This window comes from Zootoca vivipara, chromosome 1 (genome assembly GCF_965207765.1).
Source record: "Zootoca vivipara chromosome 1, rZooViv2.hap1.1, whole genome shotgun sequence".
Lineage (NCBI taxonomy): Eukaryota > Metazoa > Chordata > Lepidosauria > Squamata > Lacertidae > Zootoca > Zootoca vivipara.
Genome location: NC_142582.1, coordinates 60729997 through 60757680, shown reverse-complemented (window position 1 = coordinate 60757680; position 27684 = coordinate 60729997). Strand labels below are relative to the sequence as shown.

At 43.4% G+C, this 27684-nt stretch overlaps 1 protein-coding gene across 1 annotated transcript in view; it reads right to left on the bottom strand.

Annotated features, from left to right (window-relative positions):
• BRSK2 (BR serine/threonine kinase 2) overlaps nt 1-27684 on the bottom strand; it is a 377628-nt gene that overhangs the window by 76160 nt on the left and 273784 nt on the right. The window contains exons 4-5 of the mRNA XM_088666107.1: nt 26158-26298; nt 11974-12090 (exon numbers count right to left, since the gene is read on the bottom strand). Coding sequence (XP_088522233.1) covers nt 11974-12090; nt 26158-26298 — 258 coding nt within the window. The remainder of the gene's footprint in view (nt 1-11973; nt 12091-26157; nt 26299-27684) is intronic.

Below are 27684 nucleotides of genomic sequence, written 5' to 3'. Positions count from 1 at the left end.
CAGTGTCTGGGCTGAATGATGGGGATGGAGAAGCTCCTTCAGCTATACAGGGCTAAGGGCATTTAGGGCTTTAAAGGTCAGCACCAACACTTTGAATTGTGCTCGGAAATGTACTAGGAGCCAATGTAGATCCTTTAGGACCAGTGTCATATGATCCCAGCAGCTGCTCCCAGTCACCAGTGTGGCAGCCACATTCTGGATTAGTTGTAGTTGTAGTTGAAAGTATGGGCTTTCAGAGCCAGCTCTACCATTCAAGCAGTATCAGGGAAATTCTAAAGTTCACCCAGCTGCTGTAAGATTATTAAAAATAGGCTGAAAGAACAGGAAAGTTGTCACTAACTATCTAAAACTGGCAGATGTCGTCAGTCAGTGACTCACAGCTGAATGAATGGCTGAATTAATGCACATTTATTATAGAAAGCTTTTGGCCATAAAAATATTAATAGTTCAGTGAAGTACTAAAATAAATGGGCAAAATTTATATATCCAGAAAGCACAATAGCCAAAAGACAGGTCAGTATCAACCAAAAGTCATTATACCTCACTATTCTGACAAGAGATTTCATTTCTGCTCATAAAACAAGCTAGGAGCACGTCCAAATTAACAAGTCCCTAAAACTGTCATCAGCAAATCCATCAAATGCCTCCACTTAAAATATGATGGCATGAGAGGACACTGTTGGGTATTGTGGTGCTTAGACTGGGAGCCCTGCAGATCAAGCATTAGCTTCCTGTTTTACTGGGGACTCTGCTTGAAGGAGGGAGCTACAGGTAGTTCACGTTGAGGCACTTGTAGAACAGCTCCGAACATCCTGGCTCCAGGGAACCAGAAACACACCAAAGGGCTATTACAAAGCTGCCATATCTGCTGTTTTCCTTTAGTCTGGGCACTGCATATCTGAGAGAAGAAAGCAGATTTTCCATCAGGACCCAGCTAGTATATTAATGATCTTAGGCTTGCTTTGCTTCTGTCTACCTCCTGTATTCCTGTCTATTATCTGCCTGTCTGCCCAAAGTATTTGCCTCCCTTTGGGCCACGTGTTTGATTGATACAGAAGCAAAGCATGGCACTGTTGTATGCATTAACCAATACACTTTCTTTTATGCTTCTTATCTTAAGAGTGCCTTAAAAGTATTTCTTCTTCACCAAGAGGAAGCTGGAGAATATTTGCTCTAAATAATACATAGCTGTGCTCTTGAATTGTATTGCGTAGCCATCATTAAACCTATTTCTTTTGCTCTTCCAGTTTTTACTGGTCAAAAGAGCTTGCTGATCCATGATTTCTACATATGGCCCATCAAAGCAGTGAGGGGGGGGGAATTGGACAGCAGCAGCAGCAACCCCCACCAACATAACATGTGCTCAGACCACTGTCTGCTGCTGTGCTCCCTGCCTGGCAACTAATTGAGAACCAGTTCCCTGAAATCAATTATTCATTCCAACCTGCCACGTAATAATTTTGCATCCTGGAAATTATATAGCAGTAGCCATTTGCTTTACAGCCTTCATTAGAAGCAGCCTGACAAAGCAAGAGAGACCCAAACAGTTCTAATAATGTATGCAGATTTCAAACAAGATGAGTTCTTCTTTTTTACCATCACATGGCAGATTACCAGGAAGTGATTACTGTGCATATATTCTTATGGGATGGAATAATAACACAGTGCATAGTGCCAGCTTCAGACCATTATGCTTGTATCTCTGTGCCACATCCTTGCACGAATTCACTGGGATGTTATTGGTACAGTATAGCATAAATGCCTCCTATCACTATTATGGAAGAAATGTCCCAAAGGAAGAGCTCCACTTCATAGTAACAACACAGGGAAATGAGGGGAAGAGTTCCCCTCCATCAGGGTCACAGCTCTGATTCAAATTGTCCCTTGCCACAGCTTTTATTTTTAAAAAAGACAAGACAAGACATGGGAGATCCAGTTCACAAGTCTGGCACATCATATTTAGTGTATTCCTCATGTTCAAAAGCAATCAGGTATTATTGTATTCATGTATTCTCCTGCATGATTCTTACTTTGGGCCCCAAGGACAAAACCACCTGTGTCTGGCCTGAGCTCCACCAACCTAGTATGGTACTATGAATGGATTCTTTCCCCCTACACCAGGCATCCCCAAACTGCGGCCCTCCAGATGTTTTGGCCTACAACTCCCATGATCCCTAGCTAAGAGGACCAGTGGTCAGCGATGATGAGAACTGTAGTCTAAAACATCTGGAGGGCCGAAGTTTGGGGATGCCTGCCCTACACCATCTCCCACTGCAATGTTTGTCCCTGCTGGAGCACGCCATCAATTACCGGTACTTTCAACCAGGGGTATGATCCCAGCCATTAGATCTTCTAGGTGAGGTTTAAAAAGGTCATCTAAACTACACAGAATAAAGTAAAGTTTTATGTTTTCAATTGCTGGTGAAGTAAAGAAATGATGTAACTAATGTTTTATACAGATGAAACAGGGGGTCAGGGAGAAATAGGGAAGCAAAATCAGGCTAACCTGACCACTCAACAGCTGCACCTCAACTGCTGTGACAGCAACATGAGCTCTTGGCAGATCCACTTTAAATTTCCTGCCAATTCTCAGCAACTGTATATCTCCAGCTTTATCTTGGATCACAGCTCTAAACAGGTTCCTCAGGCCAACCAGGATGCACAGAAAAATCGTTTCTATGCTGCCAATCACCAAACAGCTTTGACTGCTTTAGAAATGGAAATCCAAATTTAATCAAAAATCTATTTATCTTCCTACAAAGTCATGAATATTTCTTTAGCTCTTATCACTAATTATTCAGTGCATGTGCATCTAAGCAACTTTATCCCTGCCTCTCCCCCCCAGGCATATCCTCATCTTTTCTGCTGCATCTCCAGGCAGTAAAGCTACAATCTGCACAGCGTCTTCAATAACAATATCACTCAGCAAGATCAAGAAGCAGTTTTTGCCAGCGGCCTCTGCTGTGGTACATTGGAAGAGGCATGAGAATTAGGAACGTTTCTTGTTTTCCAGGGTTTTTCTTTTTCTTTGTAGGGAGATGGAGGTTGTCTTCCCTCAGTTGCAAACTCTGTAGACACCAATGGGACTCTGAAATGCCATTCTGCAGGCCTTGGCTTGAGCATGAAGCATAACAATTTGGTGGCACATTCCCATTCTGTAACTCTCAGGGTGGAACTGCATACCAGACACAGGTCAGAAAAGTAGCTGGTAGAGAGCACAGCAGAGGAAAACTGGCAGGCTGGGGACAGATAAAGCAACTTCCTACTGCTTAAAGCAGGGGTCCCCAGACTACGGCCCGGGGGCCGGATGCGGCCCAATTGGCCTGCCAATCCGGCCCGTGACGACCCCCGCCGCCCGCCGCCCGCTCTTACAGCGCGCAGCGCGGCAGCGCTCTTCCGGGTCGGGAAAAAAGCGTCGAAAATCCTTTGTGCGCATGCGTATGGGCCTCTCCCGACCCGGAAGAGGTCATTTCTGGTGCACTTCCGGGTCGGGGGAGGCCCATACGCATGCGCACAATGGATTTTCGGCGCTTTTTCCACCCTGGAAGCGCGCCGCCGCGCCAGTAAGCGCCCCTGCGCATGCGCACGGGCGCGCACTCCCCCGCCCGCCGGCCCGCACAGGTGCGCGCTCCCCCGTCCTCCGGCCCGCCGCGCGATCGGCGCGGTGTGAACCGGCCCAAACGCCGGTAAGTCTGGGGACCCCTGGCTTAAAGCTTCTCTGCTGCAGACTATGCCTTGCAAACCTCCATGTCCACAGAAGCAGAAAAAGCAGCAGGAGGACTTAATGGACACGAGACTGAGTTGGAACATGCGAGTTTTTGGGTTCAGGAAATATGCATTTTAGATCTGGTTCACACATTATTATGGGATCACCTCCACGGGATCATCTCAGAAGTCCAAGGAATGTCAATATAGGAAACCAGCACTACTAAATAGGTGGTCTTGCTGCTCCATAACATAAAATTCTCTGGGTGGCTTACAGTAAATGTGGGTGGGTGGGTAGGTGAAATACAAAACAAAACATATGGTCATTTAAAAATGGGAGAGGCCCTACCAAAATACAACAATGCAGAACTTAGTGATAAATCTGAAGCACATCTTCCAGTTGAAAACATGTATCTTCAATGTACCTAATTGTCAGGGCCTTCACCTATAAAACAAGAGGACCTCTGGATCTGCAAAGGGCTGCTTGGAAATGTCTAAAGGGACAGTTGTAATGTAGGGAACTGAAGGTGCTGCAATTCAGGCAATGATTTCTGTTTTTCCTATTACAGTGGTTTCGTTTATTATTAGTTTCATTTATAAAATTTCTGAAATGCTTCTTTCTTTCTAAATAAAAGTCTCAAGGCATCTTACAGCAGATCAAAATACACAAAAATTAAAACAAGGCAATAATATACAACAAAATAATAAGTGACATAACCCCAGCAGACAAAACATAAGAGAAAATCATCTTTAAAAAATCATTAAAGCCACCATCTCACCTCATCAAATACCTGGGAGTAGAGGAACATTTCTCTAAAAAGATTTTGGAGTTTGCCCTAGAGAGGCCTTGCTGCTTGTATGTGACTTTGGTACGATGCCTACAGAAGTGATCTAGTGCACATTTCTATCTGGATTACTTTGCCCCTTCTTTTCCAAGTACATTCCTCTGCTGCTCTGTGAACCTTTACAATTCACACATGAAAAAGAACAGCAGAAGAATGGCTCCAGCGGCTGTGTGCTATACCTCCACAGCTGGAGGCAGCAATGCTTTTGAATACCAGCAGCTGGAAATCATCCAAGGGGAGGGTGCCCTTTCATGTTCTGTTCACTGGTTTCCCACAGGCAAGTGGTTGGCCACTGGGAGAATAGGATGCTGGATCCAGGTACAGAGCCATCAGAAAAGAAAATTAAAGAGTGTGCGATCTGCATGGTGGATTTTCTATATCCACCAGGCTGTTCTTATGTTCTTAAATAAGGTTTCCATGTTTCCTTTGTGCAGGCAATGTTCCTGAACATAATGAGAAATATAGGGGGGGGGGAGTCAGTACAGAGTTCCAACCATAGAACTCTATGGTTCTATGGATGGAAAGGCAGCCAGACACCAGCTACAGTTTTAGATAATAAATAAATTTTTACTGAAGTGATCTGAACTTAGGCAAACACAACAACAGTTTTTTTTTATAAAAAAAAATAAGGGTCTGCCTCTGAGGTGCAGACTTCCCTACAAAAACACACAAATAGTGCTCTGATCAGAAGCATCTCTTGGAATGATGCATGGAGTCTACCAGCTGTTCACAGTATGTTGGGAGAGGGGAGGAATGGCACCAGGTGGTGCAGATGCACCCTTTTTGGTACAGTGCTACACCACCACCTGTAACAGAATAAAACTGGAACAAATCATTTCATCTCTCCCATATATCCGTAGTCTTCTGAATGAGAGCAAGGATTCCCTACAGAGGCACTGATACAAAACACTGCTGCACAAAAACAGTTAGTAAAGGACCTCTCATCAGCCACACCATTTTTATAATTGTTATTTTGTAGAGAATGCTTCTTTGAGGATTTGGTTTAGGGTGGAAGCAAACCACACAGATGTGTCAACTTCATCATAGTTACTGCTCACTTTGAGCAGAGGGATCTTGTGTGAAGCAGCACAGAGACTTAGTGCTACAGCTTGTTTCCCAATCAGCCTGGCTGCCTGCAGCAATTCCTTTATATCAGGGGACTCATTCCCCCACCCAAGCTATGATAAGGAAACAGGAGAAGTGGTAACTGTGCAAACTGAAAATAAAAAAGGAGTGGGGGAGAGGAGTCAAGTTTCCAGGAGATTAACATGAGCAAAAACGAAGTGAGAAAATGTCAAAACCTTCAATAACCACCTCTACAATTTCCAGGCCTAAGGAATTTTGGCGATTGGAAGGGAAATGGCACCTCTAATGCTAATTAACATGAGGCACAAGCCTCTGGGAAGTTCTCCTGCTCAAGTCTTTACTTTTTAAAGAGAATGTGTGCCTCACAAAGCTGTCCAGCTGCAGCCCCCAGCTCACCTTGCTTCTCTGTTGATGGTTTATCTCAGGCCTTGATGGCCAGAGAATCTTTTAGCAGGACCTTGTTGCATCAATTTTCTGTATTTTCTATATTTTACAACCAAATTATAATTAATTATATAATAAGAAAGGTTAGAGATACTTGGTATATATTTGCACAGTGCATTTATGTCAGAAGACCCTTCGCATGCCATTTCAAGATCCCACAGCCCCAAGCAAAACTCCTTTCCTTCTACAAGGGCAGTTACCTGAATCCATGATATACCCAGGGCTTGAATTAGCTTAGATTAAAATGAGTCCAGTCCCCACTTACATGAATATGTATTTGTGTGTCTGTCTGCAACAGAGAGAGTGATACATGTCATAGACATAGGCTGCAAATACACCAAGCATTTTAAGCACATCATTTCCCCTAAAGAGTTCTGAGAAATGTAGTTTTTGAAGGGTGCTAGAAACTAACTCTGTGAGGGATAAACTATAGTTCCCGAGATTCTTGGGGTGGTGAGAATAATGTGCATTCAATGTATGGTGTGTAGCTCCAGAGCAACTACGTATACAGTGGAACCTTGGTTTATGAACACCTCGGTTTACGAATTTTCGGTTTACGAATGCCGCGGACCCATCTGGAACGAATTAATTCACTTTCCATTACTTTCAATGGGAAAGTTCGCTTCAGTTTATGAACGATTCAGTTTATGAACAGATTTCCGGAACCAATCATACCCATGCTTCGGGTTAAGTACGCTTCAGTTTAAGTACTCCGTGGACCGTCTGGAACAGATTAATCCACTTTCCATTACTTTCAATGGGAAAGTTCACTTCAGTTTATGAATGCTTCAGTTTATGAACAGACTTCCGGAACCAATTGTGTTCATAAACCGAGGTACCACTGTACAAACAGGCAAAGCCCCTTCACTCTAAGAATTGAAAAAAGTGCAACAGCCACAACAAGGAGACCGTATAGGATCCTAAGGCATGCATGTGCTACACATTCAACCCAGTTTCAAGTATATATAACTGTCATGTTTCTCAACCAAAGGACCCAAGCAAATGCAGTTATGAATATATTACAGTAATTCCTGAGTCTGGAGGGGGGTGCGGAATGGGACAGTTAAACCTCAGTCATATGTTATGTAATATTTACAAACTTCTTGAAGATGTCTTACGGCCTGATCCAAAGAGGCTTGTGATCTAACTAAGGAAAGCAGGGGATGAAAGGAAGGAAAGTCCACCATTGCACCAGCTGTACCACTGCAGCTTTGTTGGCATCCTTCTGTCTCGGGAAACAATGGAAGAGCACACCTTTGGGGGTGAAGTCAAACCATTGGAGAGTTGCAGCTAATTCCAGGTCAACATAGTGTCTGTGGCAAAACAGAAAGTTACCTTGTCCCAGCCAGATACCTTCATCATAACAAAGCCATCCTGACTTCCCCCCCTGGTGACAGTCAAGCACCAGGGGGCTATAACTAGCAATCTGCAATATCATAAAAGCATCATGCGGTGGAGAAGTGGCTCTGGGACAGATGGGAGAGCCTTCCCAGCATTTAATTGCCTTGAATTTTCTTTGCCTGGAAGGTAAAGGCAAGCGAGAGAATGAAGAAATCTGAACTAATAAAAGCTGCATCGTGCCAACTCCCCAGCTCCATCCACTCTCTGCTGTTTGCTCATGGGCCTCCCTGGCTCTTGGAGAAATGCAAAGTCTTGCTGAATTACCCCTGTGCTTCAGGGACCAGCTCATCAGCATGAAACTTGCCTGGGTGTGTGATTTCTATAGCAAGCGGAGCTTCAGGGGTTGCCATTCTCCCAACAAACCTCAATTGTGGCGCATTATTCCCCTCAGTTGCATGTATGTGTGTGCACATGTTTAAAACTGTTCTGCCCTCCCTATGAAGATGTGAGCAGTGGAGGGTTCCAGAAATGAGGGATTTATTACGATCAAGGCTTGATGTGCAGTGGCGAACTATGTCAACGAAGAAGCTAGCCTGCTTCTCCTCCCCACCTTCCCTATTCCCTGTTCTCTAAGATATATAGAAAACAATCAAGGCTGCATTTTTTATCATTTCCTCCAGGGATGTTTTTATCTATAGACATCAGCGTTAGAAGCAAACAATCTGTGCTGATCTAATGAGTAAATCCCAGCAAAAGCTATAACTGAATGATGGAATGTAAAAAAGTAAGTAAGTAAGTAAATAAATAAATAAATCCCACAGAAAAAACACAAAGCTGCATAAAGGTAATGTTCAAGGCTACACAGTGTAGCCTTTCTAAAGCCAGGCAGAGGTGGATGACCTAAGAGAACCTTCCCTAAGAGGACACTGGGATGGACAGGCTTGATCTGTATAGAGAAGTCTTTAACAGAGCACTTGAACTTTTACACTCCAGCAATACAGAATATCTGCTTCGCTGCAGCATCAAACACAATTTGATCCCTACAGTTCACCAAATAAAAGTTAACTGGAGATTCCTTTCGCGGCCATCAATAGCGCATACTGTTATCCAACACATATTTCCTCTCTCTCTGCTAGAAAATCAACTTCTGAGCACACAGGAGTATGTAGCTGTTAAGATTTAATGGCTCTTTCAGGATTCACAAAAAAAAAAAAAAAGATGTCTACAAGCACTGGCTCCACACTGAGGACAAAGCATAGGCGAAACTGTTGCTGTGAAAAGCTCTGATGCAGGTTTAACTAAGGGCCCTAGGAAAAGATTGGTCAGAATTCTGACTTCCCCTCTGTCCTTCACCCCCACCCCCACCCATTTGAAATTGTGTGGCATGACACTGTGCATCCCTCACTCCTCCCTTACCAGAAACAACAATGCAAGGCACCAGTATCAGCCATGCTGGGTTACATGCCAGGAGAATTAATGAAGTGGTGTAATAGCTCACATGGAGGCCTAGTGATGGTGATTAAAATGTATCAGCAAAGCAGGGGATCACAGAGCTGCTGTGTTGTGTTTATTACATTCACGTCTCTTCCTTTCCATTGATTTCTTTATTAGTGCATTTTAAGGCAGCAACACGGGGCTTTGTTCTGCTCCAGGCTCTGAGGTTTGAATTCCAGCACTACCCACAGATTAGCACGTTTGCCCTCTGAGATTCTAGGCTGGGCTGACAGTGCCATCTGCTACATTACCTGCCGGGTAGCTCCTAACTTGTATGAACCTACAGGGCAATCTAAAATTGGGAAGAGATTTTTTTATTTAAAAAAGGGGGGAGGGGAGAAGGCTCCAATAGAACTACATAGATTCTTTCATTTGAAAAAGAAGGTGTGAATAGAGCAGAGGAAATGAAAAGCAATGAAATGGAGGGTGGCTGACCTTTTGGCCCTTCAAACGTTGCTGGACTACAGCTTCCATCACCCCTGACCATATGACATGCTGCTTGGAGTTGCCGCAGTTGCGTTCCAACAGCATTGGGAGGTCACAAGGTCAACATCCCTGCTATGGTCAATCTGACTTAAAATGTGGTTCAGTAGATACATGGGAGAAGGCCTTCTCGGTAGTGGCTCTCTCCCTGTGGAATGCCCTCCTTTCAGGTGTCAAGGAGATAAAGAACTATATGACTTTTAGAAGACATCTGAAGGCAGCCCTGTATCGGAAAGTTTTTATTTTTTGATATTTTACTTTGTTTTATATATGTAAGCAGCCCAGAGTGGCTGGGGAAACCATCTATAGTTCCGCTGCAAGATGTGTAGGGATTACCAAAAGATGCCCAAATTGCCAAGAAACTAAGCAGCATAACAGACAAACTTAAGAGACTGACAGGTAAATCCCAAGCAAAGATTATAATTAATGAGCTTGTTCCCACCCTCTGCTCACCAACATGCTCATATACTGAGTGGGCTCACTGGCCCAAAGGAGCCATGTTGAAGTTTAAGACAGTGACATAATAGTTATTTCCACTGAGCGGTGTGTGTGCATTCTACATAGCCCTCTACATGAAAGATGAGGTGAGCTGGTTAGTATAGCTGCTGTTACAATTTATGGGCTCATTGAGGGATATTTTGAACCCAAGGAAGCCCCTGCTTTACTCATAGACCCTTCCTAAGTCACCTTGCCCATTTCCATGTCCCTGGATACTCTAATGGTCAGGTTCCCCCACACGACCTCTTTCGTGCCTTAAGATTGTGTGTGACCAGAAGCTATTACAACCAGCACCTTCTCAGTGGTGGTACCCTCACTGTGGAGCTGCTGGGCAGGTCCCACCCATCTTCTCAGGAAATGCATTGTGTCTTTTTTTATTCAGGAGGTCTTTTAGCTGCTGTGTTGGAATTGGTTTTATATATGGGGTCCCGCTGCTTGATCTGTGCAGCTGTTTGGTGTTGTTGTTGTTGTTTTGGTTTTCAGTGTTTATATTAATGTTGCTTCAGCTGTTACATGTAGATTGCCTTTCTTTTTATTGTTATTTTGTAAGCTGCTGTGAGAACCCACAAGGTCAATTGGTGGGGTATTAAATGTTCTGCATAAATTAATACACAAGGAAAGAAGAGTATGTTAACAGAATCCATTTCTGCTGAATGAGTGTTCCAGGCAGTGCTTTTGGGGGGGCGGGTACTCAAGGGTACACAGTACCAGCACCTTTTTTCTAGAAGAAAAGCACTGGTTCCAGGTAAATATTTGAGGAACATACCCTAGAAAAATATGGAAACCCTCTTGCCTCTGTTCTCACCTGGGTTCTGTACCATCCTATGGGCTTGCTGTTACAAGAAGCAAGTTAAATATCAGTAGTACCAATTACAAGTCTCTGCATTTGCTGATGTATGCCACTGATGCCTACCAGACTGCTTACTTTCCAGATCTCTTTGCAACCATGAGAAAGAAAGAAAAAACCTTGGAAAGTGCTGCTTACTGGACAACAGCAGTGGGGTCAGTTGAGTTCTTCATTACTACCAGTAGGTGGTGGCAGCGTACAGAGGTTCCATAAATAGCAAGTCTAAATTCCTCGGGGAAACCTGCAATTGAGTCTCCATAGTAGTCTAAACACAAGGGAAAATCTGGCTATTATAGTCTTTGGGGATTTTAAAAGCATATTTAAACAGCTCTGCTTTCTATTTTTACGTGTTTTGGGTGGGGATTTCTCCTCTGCTGTAGAAACTCATAAATTCATATGCCTGTAGGCTTTTAATACCGATAGTTACATTTGAACTGCAATTCGTTGTATATACTGTATACAGTATGAAACCAGAGGCTTTACTGCAAAGGAAAACAAATCTTTGCTTGTTGTGGTGGTGATTGGTTGGGTGCTTTTTTTTTAAAAAAAAGGTCTCTTATGTAAGCGTGTGTAGGAAGTTTCATTTATTTACTGCAATGCATACCACTCTCTCCCACTGTGAGTGGAACAGCGTGTGGAAGCCATCTCACAAAAATTCCGAAGAAATCTCTCCAGGACTTTTGCATTTAAAAACCTCAGATTCCAAGTCTGGAAGCTTGATGCTTATTGTTAACAAAAAGCAGTATGGGGAAGGGATGTTTTGATAGAAGTGATTGAGGTTATCAGTATCCCACCTCTTAACAGTCCAAGCTGTTTCTTGCCAAGATGAGATGTGGTTTTCATTTCTGTTAGGAAAATTAACCTCTGTGTTGCACTAGGAAGTACATACTGGATACTTGCTTTTGTGTAGACAATGTACCCTGGCACTGCTGAATTACCAGGAGCCCATCTACATCCTGGCCTCCACCCCCCGCCCACAATACTACAGAGTCTTCTTAAGATGGGAAGGGATGAGTATAGCATAAGAAAAGTCTTGCTGGATAAGACCAAAGGTCCACATAGACTAGTGTCCTGTTTCCCACAGCAACCACCCACATGCCTCTGGGCAACCCACCAACAGCACAGGAGGGCAGTAGCCCCCTTCCATGCCACCTCTGAACCTCGAATTCTGATTTGGTCATCAGGACTAGTAGTCACTAGCCTCTGCTTTAGGGCCTCATTGCAACTTACCCACAACTTGTTTCAAGCAAACTGTCGCCAACTTGCAGTGACGCCATCCCAAAGTCTGCTATCCGGATGTTATTCTTTTCATCCAGCAATAGGTTTTCTGGTTTTAAATCCCTGTGGCTGTGAAGAGAGGAGCAGGTTATGGGTTAAGACAGAGAGCAGTCCCCACTCCTTAGGCAAAAGCCACCTGGCAAAATACCTGGCTCATTTGTTCTGTAATTGCTTCCAATTGATCTCATTGGCCTGGGAGAAAACAAGACTCAAGGGTTACTTCCTGCCACACCTCTCTGTATGTGTGTGTGCATGTGTGTGTACACACACACGCACACACACACATATGAATGAAATGGCGGTGGGAAGATGATACTTTTGAAAAGAGTTATGGGATTGGGATAGATATCCTCTTTGAGTACTTCCCCGTCCTGTGATTTTCAGTTGTAAGACTGTACGGGGGAGGGGTTAATGGAACCTGTTGGTTTGCTGAGGATTTTCTCAATGGTCCTGCCCTGGAGGAGTAGCCAAGAACCTTCCATTTCTTAAGGAAACCGATCCAAACTCCTGGGCTCTTCTGGAAGGAGAGACCTTAATTGGGAATCAAGGCTTAGCTTCTCTCTAGAGGATTTTGGGATGTCTGTTGAGAGCCTCCACCTATGCTCCACCTGGTACATGGTGTATGTAAGTACAGCTATTACAAAATTCCAGTAAGTCTCCCTTGACATCATTCCAAAGGAAACCAAACCCGGGCAGCACTGGACACCAAGAGTTCTCTCCATTTGTTGAACCGGAGAGTGCAAATCAAAAGCAGCATTTCAGGATGTTGATGGATTTGGCTTGCTTATAACAGCGACCAGATGATGACAGCATGATCTATGCCCACTCTAGCTGATGAAAAGAAAACGAGGAAGATTGCTACCATTATCAGTGCCCCTTCCAACACCACCCATCTCAAATACACAATCACTCAGACCCTTGGTGCTGACTATCCACTATGAGTGCTTTTCCCAGCTTTTCTTTTCAGGGAATGATAGTTGAGTGGCTGGTTGCTCTGCAGCTCCAGGAACAGTTGGATGTTGCCTTTCTCACTTTGACCTTAAAGCACGGGTGTCAAACACAAGGCCCGGGGGCCAAATCCGGCCCGCCAGACCTCGTCATGTGGCCCGCCGAGTGCCCCAGCCAGCGGGACCCAGCAGTGGGACCTTGCTGCTGAAGCGCCGCGCCAACAAAGCGCCGACAAACAGCTGGGGCCGGGGAAATGCTTTTTGCCCCTGGGTCCCTTCGCGCTCTTTTCTGGCGCTGAATCAAGGCGGCGACCCCCCCCTTCCCTTTCTTTCTTCCTCTCTCTCGTTCTTATTCTTTCTTTCCCTCTCCTTCCTTCCTTCTTTATCTCTGTCTTCTCTCCCTCTTTCTTTTTCTTTCCTTCTTTATTCCTTCTTTCCTACTCTTCTTTCTCTCACCTCTTTCCTTCCTCTCTCCCTCCTGCTCCCTCTTTCCTTCCTTCCTTCCTTCCTTCCTTCCTTCCTTCCTTCCTTCCTTCCTTCCTTTCTTCCTTCCGTCCTTCCCAACTTTCTTCCTCTCCCTCATTCTTATTCTTTCTTTCCCTCTAATTCTTTCCTTCTTTCTCCCTTTCCGTCTTCTCTCCCTCTTTCTCTTTCTTTCCTTCTTTATTCCCTTCCTTATTTCCTACTCTTCTTTCTCTCCCCTCTTTCCTTCCTTCCTCTCTCCCTCCCACTCCCTCTTTTCTTCCTTCCTTCCTTCCTCCCTCCCCTCCCCTCCCTCTCCCTCTCCTCAGAAACATAGGATGCTGCTTTATACTTCTGGCCCTTAAACCCTGGAACCAGGAGAGCAGCTTCAGTGAGTCAACCTCAGCCAGTCCCTTTGGTGAAGGGTGGTGGCTCACTGGCAGAACATCTGTCCTGCATGCAGAAGGACCCCAGCATCTCCAGGTACTAGTAGCTCTGCAAAGGTCCTGCATGAAACCCTAGCGAGCCTCCACCACCCAGTGCAGTTACCAAAAATCATTTTTCAATAAATTGTACAATAATTGTACATTTGAATATCTACTTGCCATTATTCTGGCTATGTTTCTGCTTTCAGAGCTAGTTATTACTTACATTATTACAAAAAAAAACAGTAATAATTGAATGCAGTGACAATAATTTATGATAATAAAGAGTGGACACATAGTCCTACAGATACAACCGGCCCTTTGAGGGTGACCAAACTGCTGATGCGGCCCCCGATGAATTTGAGTTTGACACCCCTGCCTTAAAGGCTTGCCTACACTTCCATTTCTCTTGCTGCCCCCCCCCCCGAGGCAACCTACTCCTTACTTTACTGCTGAATCAGAGCAAACATCAATTGGGTTTTCTGCAGACTGACATTTGCTCAAATTCAGCAGTAAAGAGAGAGTTTACCCAGGGAAAGCGGCAGGGCAAATGGAAAACTGCTTGGACCCATGCACAGGTCAAGTGAAAAACTCTCAGACCCATGGTTTCTAGGCAGGGGACAAAGTGTGGACAAGCTCTGAGCTTGCTGGTCATGAGTTCACTCATAGTAGCTGCATCCCATTGCTCCTGGCAGGACATCTAGCAGCCTTTGATAACTTTAACTACTAGGATTCTTGAGGTTGGGATGCAATAGGTTGTCATAGAGCACTGACCCCACTCTTTCCAGGTAAGAGGATTATTATAAAGAGTATGACTGACTTGAAATTATTTATTTGACTTTTGGTTTGGAATAGTCAAAACACACTTCAGCTTTTCAATGTGGTTTCTACAGCAGGCTCAGAACCAGCACGCCTTTTTTGTTGTACAGTAAGTCCTGGACATCTTGGAGTGAGCTGTGAAAAAGCCCTAGTGATTTTTAAAAAGTCTACAGGGAGCTTCGCAGTGCCTGAGCTAGCCCATCCCAGTTTTATGAAACTGCAAACTTGGACATGAAAATAGAAGTTTAACAAAAATGTAGCTCAGAATAATGAGCAGTTGCTAGTCATCCCTTGAGAGCATCCCTGCGAGGTTCCACAGTGTTTGACTCATCCTCTCAGGGTGAAATTTATATCTGTCTAGATAGCAACACTGCCTTCTAAAAAATAAGCTAGTTTATTGTTTTTTCTACATTATAGAAATTATTGGGGTTAAAAAAAGACAATTTAATGAATTTATGCACATGAACAAAAAAAGAAAACAACAACTTAAAAACAGGGGTGTGTAACTGTCAGATGTCACATTTCCTCAGAGGTAATCCTTTGGTGGGCAGAGCCAGAGCCAGTGACCATTAGAGCCAGAGACAAAAATTAACTAATTTCACACTGGCTTCCATAGGTGCCAATTTTATGGGGCCCTGGTCCCTTGTCCCCATAAATATTTAGGGGGAATGGGCCTGCCCAATATTTTCTGCAAGTTGGCATCTCCCTCCCTTTTTCGGGCAGCCACCTCCTCCGCAGCCGGGTGCCACCCTCTTTTCCTGGCTTGTCTCCCAGCTTTCAGTGCCATTTCCAAGCAGGGCAGCTGAGGAAGGGCAGGCAGGCCAGTAGGAGAGGTGAGCGGGTGGGGATGGGGGCTAGTGGGCAGAAACCTCTTGCATGTGGGCAGGGGGCGAGAGGCAAACAGGTGGGAGGAAGGGGAGGTCTGGGTCCAGTTGCACGTGGCAGAGGAAAGTGTGCTCCACAGAAGTGTGGGGATGCAGGGAGAAGGGTGGGTGGGTGCCCCCCCCATATTTTATTCAAGTTGGTGTCAGTAATGGCTTTGTCAGATTATTACTATCGATCCTATGCAAGTCTACTCAGAGGTAAGTCCCACTGGGTTTAAAGGAATTTTCACATAAGTACACCATTTAAAAATAATAATAATAAAGGAAAAACCAGAACAACATAGCTCCTGATCTGGAAAGCAAGAGAAAGTAATTGCTTTCAGACTGGTGTGCTACACACACACAAAACCTAACAATTTCTTCCCAGAAATCCCCCCCAAAAGCCCCATCAATGGTGTGTTTTTTTAAGTCATCCATTTCTTTTTATCAGGTTTATCAGCTTATCAGACTTGCAGTGACACCATCCCAAAGTCTGCTACATGGCTGCCCCCTCCAGTTGTTCTGAAACCAAATGGACAATGTGGGGGTGGGGGGAACAAGGAGGAAATGAACAGGAAAGAAGAAATAGAGATGGGACAGAAAAATGGGGCAGCTTTCCCCCCTTTCCTTTTTGTTTTGCTGAGGGCTGCATAAAATGATGTAGGGGTTCCATATGGCTTCCCCACCTGTGCTAGGATCATAAGAAGAGCTTCTTGGAGCATGTCAGTGGCCCATCTAGACCAGCATCCTGTTTTCACAGTGGCCGACCAGATGCCTGTAGGAAACCCATAAGCAGGACCTGGGTGCATCAGTACTCTGCCCACCTGTGATTCCCAGAAACTGGTACAGTGGTACTTCTGGTTGCGGACATGATCCGTTCCAGGGTACTGTTCACACCCCGAAAAGTCTGCAACCAGAGTGGTGCTTCTGCGCATGCACGAATAGAGCATTTCTGCGCATGTGCAAAGTGCACAGAACACTTCTGCGCATGTGCAAACTGTGCAGAATGCTTCTGCGCATGCACACGCAGTGAAACCTGGAAGTAAACACTTCCGGGTTTGCCCGCATTCTTAACTCGAAAAAACACAACATGAAGCTTTCGCAAGAAGAGGTATGACTGTATTCAGAGGCTTCAAAGCCTTACTTTTGGGAAAGGGCAGCAGCGTCGCTAGCCTTCTGGCTGCCCAGGGTGGCAAACCAGAAGGCACCCTGCTGGGGGGCGGGAATCCGTCGCACGCATGCGTCACGATGCACATGTCACGCTATGGAGCGGGTTGTCAGGGGGCGGTGCTCCAGCTCCGGCAACCTGCTCCGTAGTACGACGTGTTCTTCTTCCTACTCAGGTGGAGTGGTGAGGGGCATCTCCGCTGATGCCCCTCGCCGCTCCGCCTGCGCCTGAGTAGGAAGAAGACAAAGCGTGCTATGGAGCGGCGAGGGGCGTCAGCAGGCACCGCTGATGCCCCTTGCCTCTGCCCCACCAGGAAGAAGCAAGGGGCGAGGCCAGCAACACTGGGGCCTCCATGATGGCGGTCGCACCGCTGCCCCAGTAGTGAGGGGGCGCCATGCTGCCCCCCGCAGAGCGGAGCCCGGGGCACCCCACCCCCTATTGCAACGCCCCTGGGAAAGGGGGAGCAGATATTGAAGATCATATGGGCATATCATGTGACAAGCATGATGTCAGATTTATGGTTTTTCTGTGTACATACATTTCTGTAGTGAGGAATGTTTGGAGCAATTTTCAGTCAAGTAACAATATACAGTACAGTACTGGTTTTCATATATTGTCACAGTAGATGGCACAGCTCAAATATGTTCTGCTGATATATCACATAATCATTTACCCGTGACAAACTAGTAATGCAGACATGTGCTAAGGTAAGTTCAGCTCAAAGCAGAACTATTATTATTATATATAAAACATCATTGTCCCCCAGTCTCCATTTGCTAAAAACCAACATAAAAGGCAGAGAGATTAGTGGAGCAATGGATGTTAGATGCAATTTCTTTAAGAGTCCAACAGCCTGGATGATCTAATTAATATGGAAAAAGAACCCCCTTGTGCTAAAGTGAAAGAAAACTAAAACAAAACCCCACAACATGTGCTAATTGCTCAGCATTTAATGGAACATTGCAGGGTAAATGAACTTCATTTGGTTCCTTTCCAGCTGATCTCTCTGGTTCCATGTCTTACATGATCGGTGTCACCTCCTCGTTCTGTAGGTGAAAGAGGACACAATACCCTTTCATTGTTCTAGAGACTGAAATGCCCCTGGGGCTTTCTACACATTGGCTGGAAAGGAGGATTAAATAAGGCAGTGGCTTTGGTGAACGAGTGAAGGAAAGTGCTTCATATAGAGCCACATATGCCAACAGGGAAGATGAAAGTGGAATAATTGTGCAGTACATGACATATCAGAAATGTTCCAGCCCCATTTAGAATGACATCTAACAAAGGCTACAGCCCTTCTGAAGATAGTAGATTTGCAGATCCTTCCTGAAGCATGGCTCCTAAAAGGATATTTCTCTAAGGATGTGGGTATGCATGTATGGAGTGCATATATGTGTGGGGGGAGGGGGAAGCAAAAAACTCCCTAATCATGAAACCTTAAAGGTGTATAGTCCAGAAAGTGGAGGCTTTTTCCTGCATTGCACACATCACAGTATATAATCAAATTGCACAAATGGATCTATGAGTACTCCTGCAATATGATACAAAGTTTGATTTTATTTTGAATTAGACTAATGGTCCATCTATCCTACCCCTGTCAAACTCGACCAGAAGCCTTCTTTAATTATCTCTCCAGGAAGTCAGGCAGAAGTCTTAAAAGGAACATAGGAATCACAGAATCCTAGAATTATAGAGTTGGAAGGGACCACAAGGTCATCTAGTCCAACCCTCTGCAATGCCTATTGTTGGGCTTGAACCCATGACCCTGAGATGGATGTTTTAGTGCGGCAGCACCTACACTTCGGAACTCACTGTCTGTTGACACCCTGTACTCCTTTGAGCACCTGCTTCAAACATTTTTGTTTAGAAAGGTCTATTCAGACACATAGATGTTGATGTGCTTTAATCTTTTACAGTTCATTTTAATTATCTTTTAAATGTTTTAAATCACTTGTTATTAACTGGGTTTTTTATGATAATTTGAAGATTTATTGTAAACCATTCAGGGGTGTTAATACAATATAAATAAATAAAGATAACAAAAAAAAAGATGTTTTCTGCTTCCATAGCCTGCTTCCATAGCCTACTGATCTGTGATGTTCTGAGCAGATGATGTGGTCTCAATGAGAGAAACCATCTTGTAGTGGTAGTCAATTGATAAATGTCTGCAGAATGTTGGAAGGGGTGTGTGGAGCCAAGCACCTTGTGTTACATGGAGACTGGCCTTTGTTCCATGTAGTGGAACTGCCTTAAGTCTGTTTCTCAACGATGCTTAACATTTTGTGAACATCTCAGACTCTTTGACTCAAAAGTCTGAATTCTCTTTTAATAAAAGGTATGTGCATACGCAGTGGCCTTTTACAATGTTACAGCTTGCAGAATCAAAAGCAGCTCTTTTCGTTTTGCTACTGTAGTACCCTGACATATGGCTTCTAAATCAGCCCCCTCTTTTTAGTGCGAAGGATGCAAACACAGCTCTTATTCCTTTTTCGTTTGCCCCCCCATGAACACATACACAAAGATTACTAAGAGTCCCGCCTGTATATCTCAGCAGACATGGCCTCAGGCGATGGAAAGGGAAGAGGCTCAAGTAATTGTCATTTATCAATATTCATGCAAAATCCTGGATCACCCTCTCCAAGTGCTCCCCCCTAATAACCTCTCATAACCCAAATAGAAATAAGATGAAAACAGAATCCTGCAACTCATTACCAGAGGGAAATTCCTTTCAATGTTCTCCCTCCCCTATGGAATAATTGGCATTATTTATTACCACTGAAGCCTAATCAGGTTTGCCATGGGGCCTTTCCTGTAATCATACTTTTGTCAGCACTGCAAAACCAGAAGGGAAAAGCCAACACACTCACACAAACAGAAGCAGGACCAATCACTGTGCTGCTTGATGATGTCACAGCCAGCCAATCATGACTCCTTTAGCTGTTCTCCCTGCTCTTCCATGCAGACTCCTCTTAGTGCTGTGTGGAGTTTTTACTTCTTTTCTCACAAGAGGGAATGCCTTCTGAGGAAATCTAAAACTGGGGCTCCTCCTCCCTCACAGAGCTCCCTCAGGCTCTAAAACACCATTCCCTGTCAGCTCAGCTACCTGAAGTGTTCCTACACTATCCTCAGAGCGATGCAAAGGAAACTCAAAGAGCTCTGGCTTCTCCCCGCCAGTGACTCACCTAAAGGGATGCTTATCTCCCAAGGATGGGCAGTGTTTTTAAAACAAGATGCTGATCCAATGGGCCAGGAAAAATATGGTTTTCCAGGTGAACAACCAATGTTGGATATGTATGTGCATTGTTCCTTTAAATGCTTTCATTTCAAAGTAATTTGGGCCAGTGCTTGAATGACAGACCAGCACGCACTGGGTTGTCAGCATGCAAAACTGGACGTGCCTGTTTTTGACCTCTGGATGCTTCAAAGTCTTGGGCAACCATACTGTGGCAACGCAATCAATCACAGGAGTAAAGTCACTTTGGGCCTCATTTGCTGTGCTTTCTGTAGTGAGGAAGGCCTTGCTTGGGAATTACAGGCAATTCTCTCACCCTTGTAACCCACGAATTGCTCTCTTGGCAAGCTGATCCAAAGACAGAGGATATTTCTGTTAGCTCCAGATTTGATCTCTCAAGTCTCCTGGTCAAGCCATTTCCCCAAGGATCCCCCATGTTCAAATAACTGCACATGAACACAGCAGCTGAAGATAAAAGCGCACTAGGTACCCTAATGTTACAAGCTGCAACTAATGCTACAAGCTTGCAATGTTACATGCTTTCCCAGACAGTGGGGAAATGTTTCAGCCTCAATACCCAAGGTGTCACTGGGTTTAAAATTAAGACTTATACAACAGAAAATAATATTTTGAGTTTATGGGACTCCTTTACAGTTGTATATATATATAAAAGGGTTAGCTAAGATAGCTCAGTGTTGGAGTTGTGGCAAGGACAATGCCTCCCTGAAACATATGTTTGTACAGTGTTCTATACGTTTTGTGAGAAAGTGCTGGACTGTGTAACAATGACTGCGCAGGAAAAGTAAAATCTTTCAGGGAAAAATATTCTGTTGAACTATATACCTGCAGTGTGGAAATTATCAATGGGACAACAAAAATGGACTTTGCGTGCCCTAATGGGGGCCAATAGATTGATATTGATGAACTAGAAAAATATAGATATGATACCCTTTAATCAATGGATTGATTGTGTGTGTCTTTCTTGTCGTTCCCCCTTCACTTTTCCTTATTTTTTTCTGCATCACTTTATTTCTTTTAATTGAAGTCACTTCAATACAATATAAATATTATTTTTTTTAAAAAAAAATCAGGAGTGGGCAAATAACTTCTTGTTTCAGGAAGCCTTTAGATTAAATGGTTATCATCATTATGCTGATCCTACTGATTTCTGATGTTGCTGGTATAATTTTTTTAATTGAAAGAATAAGCTCACTTGGGGGAAAAGTCAGAAAACTTTAAAAACAAAACAAAAAACTTTTCATTGACCCAACCATGAGTGGATAAGCTGTTTTGCCAATTTAACATTTGCCAATGGGGTGTGACCAAGAGAACACAGTCTGCAAGTGCACTCTCTCTCTCACACCCCTTCCTATGCTGCACACATATTCATTTTGTCCCACTGTTATCTCTGGTCAGATTTTTGAAGCAGCACAAACCCCTGCAAACTTTGTTGACCAACAGCAGAAATAGGGTGAGCATATATATACTGCAAGCACTGAGCCCCCTTTTAAATCTCCTTTTCAGGTGTGTGTGTGTGTGGGGGGGAATGCCTGTCACCAGCCTCCTGTTGCTTCTTTCACTCAAATAAGCAATGCTACTTACACCTCAGGCAGAAAAAATTAGGAATACAATACCTGTCTGCCATGCTAGACAGATTGAGGAGTGACATACACACAGGAGTATTGAGGGCCTGGTTTATTTACTTTGCAGCAAATTACACACACACACACACACACACACACACACACACACACACACACACCACACACACACCACTGCACTGCACTCTTAAGCTGACCTGCTTCCTGTCAAATCTTTCAGCAAATAAAAATGGTTTTTGCATATATCCTAAAATCCATGGACTTTGTTACCAAGTAAAATAAAAAAAATTCCTTCAGTAGCACCTTAAAGACCAACTAAGTTTTTATTTTGGTATGAGCTTTCGTGTGCATGCACACTTCTTCAGATACAGTGAAATGGAAGTTTCCAGGCACTTATGTAGAGAAGGGGTGGGGAGGGGTGGGGATGGGGAGGGGGGATCACTCAGAAGGGTGGTGGAAATGGGTGATTGACTGACTGATAGCTGTTGATGACCGCAAACGACTGCAAATGGTTTTGCATGAAAAAGCAAGGGTTGAGATGGCTGAAGATCGCTTATCATGTATAATGAGATAAGAATCCGATATCTCTGTTCAAACCAGGTCCCTCCATGGTTTTGAGCTTGGTGATAAGTTGCAATTCAGCAACTTCTCTTTCCAGTCTATTTCTGAAATTCTTTTGTAGTAAGACAGCTACTTTGACATCTTGTATAGAATGTCCTGGGAGATTGAAGTGTTCTCCCACTGGTTTTTCTGTCTTCTGGTTCCTGATGTCAGATTTATGTCCATTTATCCTTTGGTGTAGGGTTTGGCCTGTTTGTCCAATATAGAGAGCTGAAGGGCACTGTTGGCATTTGATGGCATACACAATGTTAGAAGATGAGCAATTAAATAGTCCTGAGATGGTATGTTGGATGTTGTTGGGGCCAGTAATGGTGTTGTCTGGGTGTATGTGGCAGCAAAGTTGGCATCTGGGTTTATTGCAGGCTCTGGTACCAGTGTCCATGTTAAGTCTGGTGATTGTATTATTGTGGGTGAGGAGTTGTTTAAGATTGGGTGGCTGTCTGTAGGGATTGGGTTTAAGATTGGGTGGCTGTCCAAGGGAAGGGAAAGCTTTCAAATCCTCAGAGACAGGATTCCATCCTGGGTCATTAAAAATACAAAGCTGTGAAAAGGGAATGTGAAATAGCCCTAGAGGGAATTTCTCAGATTCCTCTGTATTTGCCCACTTCTGGAATTCATGGGAAAAGAGGAGGTTAGCATGAGTTGCTGGAGAAAGCAAATATTATCTATGGGTTACAAGCAGCCTTGCCCAGCCATTATCCAAAGAAGAAGTCTTCATTTTCAGCATGGCCATGACTGGATAACCAAGCAGAGTAGAAGATTTGTCATCTTGCCAGCCCCTGACAGGACAAGGTCAGATTTCACCATTTAAAACCGCAAATTATAATGCCCCTCTCCCAAACTAATCCTCGCTCCCTGCCAACCAAACTGTCTATTTCCAGTTTTTCATTATGAAGTGTCATGACCAGCACCACCCTGGGAACTGCAAGGCTCTCATACAGTGACCATACCAGGTGACAGAATAACACAAATAGTTAAGGTTGCAACAAAAAGAGTTTTCCCTCACCAACCCAATGACTGCAAGACAGAATCTATTTCCTTGAAAACTGCTCCAATCAGACTTAAGAGTTGACAGGAAAGTGCAGCAGATCCTAGGAGTGGACGGCAATGTTCCAGCTCAGCTTCTGTGGCAGGGTACAGGTGACTAGATTGTTCAACCTGTAATTGGGTTCACATCCATGTTCCGTCCTGTTCTAGTACAAGACCATATGAGAACATGGCTAGAATATTTTTCTGTTCAAAACTGGAAGGAGGGTGGAGAGTGGAGAGGGCTGGCCTGGGCCATAGGGCAAGTTGACTTAGATCTCCAAGGTCAAACCCCATTACTCTCAACTCAACTGTACCACCTCTGCCAAGCAACAACTTGAAAAAACAACAACAACCCCATGGCTTATTAAACTAAGGCACCTTTGATCATGTAAGTAATAACCTGCAGGCCATTTGTTAACCGTGGAACTGTAAGTGTCTGGTGGACTGATGAAGTATCAGTCTAAAGGACTTATGAGTTTGGTCATATAGTTTAATAAGGAAAAATCTCTCGGCCTGATCCAGCGGCTACCAAAGTAAGTGGGACTCTCTCCATTAATTTTAATGAGTTTCAGATTGGACCCTCAAGCTGTTATTGATTTCCGTCAGCTCTCCCTTGTGCTCTGTTGACTGTTATAAACCCATCTGTGCTACTTGCCTATTTTCTCTGGACTTGGCATTCAATCTACCCCATAACCTGTCACCACTCTTTTCTGTGAGCTAGCTAGTCTACACTTGTAGCTTAGTGCAACCCAAAGCTTGTGTGGTGTGGATTCACAATGCATGCAATACCTCTAGACAGTCAGGAAACTACTCCTTGTTGCTTTTTAAGAAGCAAACCCTGTGCTCCGAAATCAATAGGATATTCTTTATCAGAAAAAGTCTGCCTCTCCTATGCTTCCTCTGCACATGACTCGCTTGCCTGAAACACCCCAAAGAATGCCCTTTTACTCTCACTCTCCCCAATCTCATGGAGGAATGTGCAACTGTACAAAAATCATGCTGTAGCTTTATGCAAATGTGTAAGCAGCCCTGTATTATAACACAAACCTGGAGGAAAATAATTTTGGCTGGGCAGACCAAAGCATTGAAAGAAAATGAGCTGAGGACACAGGGATCGATCAGAAAGGAAAATCATGATAGAAGGGCAACTTTTCTGTCATCACTCACTTACGTATCTTAAGTTTGGGTGAAAACCACTCTATTTCAAAGTGGTACAGTTTAAACACAAACACAACTTCCAGATATACATCAAAAGCTGCACTCAGATCCTCTTCTTCCTCAGCCCACCCCACATGTAGATGTTGCAGCTCAGCTACAGATTAGTGTTGCAATCCAGTGCACATTTTGGAGTAAGCTGCACTACAATATTTGCTTCCGAATAACGATGCACAAGGTTGTGCTGTACATCAACTCAACAATAAGCTGTACAAGCTTTACATTCTACATATGCTTTATTTTCTTTCCCTGCCAAAAGAAAGATGCAGCCTGTCTATATAGAAGTCTGCCTTTAAGACAATGGGGCTCCCCTTTTTGTTATGGGTATATCAGGACTGTAGTCATTCAAGGAGTGTCTTCATAATCACTGCACATTTATTACAAGGCATCAGCAGTGGTTATGCAATGCACACTCTTCATCTTGCTGTAGTCTTTACCCTATCAGATTTAAGGATCTTAATGCCATCTGTACTGAAAAAGAGCCTTACATCCATTATGTAAATCACCGTTCACAGCCAATCAAATCTTAGGAAACAACATTACTGAGAAATAAATGTATGGTTATGGGTCAGTAGCTGAACAGAAACTTTGCATTCCAATTGGTGGCAAAAACTCAATTTCAGTGTAATTTAAAAATTACTCAAACTTGTTAAAGCCCTAAGTGGAAACTGGTTCAATTTAAAACATGGCCTGCAAGTTAACAGGTTAAACCACACTCAACAATTAAATCATCCAAGTGGGTATCAATAACAGACTGATAAAAGAAAATTACTCCCTACTGGAAAAGAAATTAAAGGGGATAGTGAATCAAATGCCCAGAAGGGGTCTAGGCAAGGCTGCCAAACACCAGAAGGTTTTCTATAACCCAAGGATGCCATAAAATGAGTTTGTTGAATTGGTAATTGTCCCAGGTTTCTTCAGGGAGAGGGCACAATATGACACATATTATTCTTATTTATTGGCAAATGCCCCCAAGATCCTTATAAATTAAGCTGCCGATTCCACTGGGCTTTGATTTTCCCCAGTTAAAGTGTTCACTGTAAATGAATGTGACAGTAGGTGTCTCCCTGTCTTCAAGCTCACCATGGGGAAAAAGGGTTTAATCAGATATGAGCCACTCATCATACTGCATATTACTGAACGCGACCAAAGAAAGGCCATGGACAGCCTTCAGTGAAAGCACGTGTGTTATCAGCATATCTAGATAGTAATAGGGGCTGGCAGCTGCATGCACACAGTACAGGAGATTCCAAGCCTTACCATTGACTAGCTAATGGCTTGTAAAAAGCCAAAGAGCTTTCAATGACCTAGAGGCTGACCTGCTAGATAATCTTACACCATAAACATCATACGGTATATTATGCCATAAATATAATATAACATTTTCAGTCCCTGTAACAGCAAACTCAGGTGGTTGAGCCCTGAAAAAACTGGAACCAAAACAGGCCCACTGAGAACAAGAGGAGGGTATTATCATGACGGACAAATTTGGAGGTATGCAGAAGTAAAGCAAAAGTTTTAAATACCCCTCCCAAAGACGTATCTGCCCTGCAAAACAGCACAATGAGAATGTTGAGTGGCCTTAAGCAGCCACAGAGCTTTGAGTGTCTGCTTATACCGGGTAGCGCCCTGGAGGAGGACATAGCGGGTTGGCTGCTTGATCAGAAGCAATACTATTGCTGGGTAAGGATACGCTGCCACCTTTTCTTGAAGGTACCACTTGTATGTCATGTACCTTATGCAGCTTTACTCACCAGATTGAATGACTATGACAGAAGTCTAAAGCGGAGATGATTTGTCTGAAAAACTTCCTGGCTTCTTTTGGCGTTAATCTTCCTTTCTTTACAAGATAGTCAAAGAGCTCTCCACCAGAGACATGTTCTAGCACCAAATATCTAAAACCAGAAAGGAAAAATACATTTGTTTATATGCGATCAAGCAGATGTTTGAAACATACACACCCATGCATAAATGCTTGCATAATAACCAATAAGCAACTTTCTCTAGAGGGAGCAAAGTGAGACAATGTGAAAGTTAGTGCCTTTGTAGTACGTTTTTAGCTGCAATTGAATGTCTGGAGTTCTTAGATATCTCTTGGAATATAGGCTTAAAAACAACAAGAACAGATGACTTCATTGCTCTCAGTATCCTTTTTAATTGGTCTCCAATGCTTAAAGATACATTCTGCCTAAAAGGACCATGGATCTACCTATGGGGCAGTATCTGCTACCGTAGATAGAGCAATGACTTTTAGGTACACAGTGGAACTTCGCTGCCCTCTCTTCTCTCCCCATGCCTCTCTGCACATTTAAACTCTATATGCAGTGACATGAAGTTCCGAATTGCAACCACATTAGCAGTAAAATTGTTTGCATGCTAAAAAATGATCATGTGGCAGCAAATTTCCAACTTTCAGACTTAGAAGTAGGTGACTAATAAAACATTTGCAGTTGTTTTGTTTTGTTTTGAGGTGCTCTGAAAAGCATGGATTCTTCTGTAAATTTAATCCCATCAGAACTGACTTACACAAGAGGCAATTAAGGAAAAGAATAAAGAATTACCAGGACGTTTTTAATATTTGGTAACTGCAAGATTATTATATACAATGTACCATATATGCAGATTGTTTTGCTTTTTAATTTTTGAGATTTTCATTTTCATTTATAAGCCACTAGAGTTTGATTTTATCATTGAAAGGCAGGATAAAAACACCCAAATATAAAAAGTATAAATAAATGATTAGATGCAAAAAAAAATCATATGGAAGACAAAGTTCACGAGTGAAGAACAACAAAAGTATCGGGATAGTTCTGACTCAAAAAAATTAACAAGTAATGTAGGAGTTAAAGCATGGTAGAAAATCACTTCTTTTCATGAAATATGGAATGAAGAAGAATCAGGTAAAAGCAAATAATGGAAACTCTTGTGCACTGTCATCCTTTGCATATTAACCTGGAAATATATCCATTCAAACTTACTTGATTAAAATGTATAGGGTATCATGGTGTTCATTGTGATAACATTTTTTTTCCTTATTGGAAATACCTTCATTTGTGTGTTATTGTATAAGGATGGTGATGCATCACAATCAATTTTTAAAAACAACATTAAAAGGGATAATGGGGCAATTGCTGTTTGATAGAGTTAGATATCTGGTCTGCCAAGTCTGGCACTTTCTGTTCTGCTAGCAGCTCCCCAATGTCTGCTATCTTTTGACTACAGATTCTGGAGATCACACCAGGGACCTTATGCATGGTCTAACCTCTAAATTATTCGCTTAA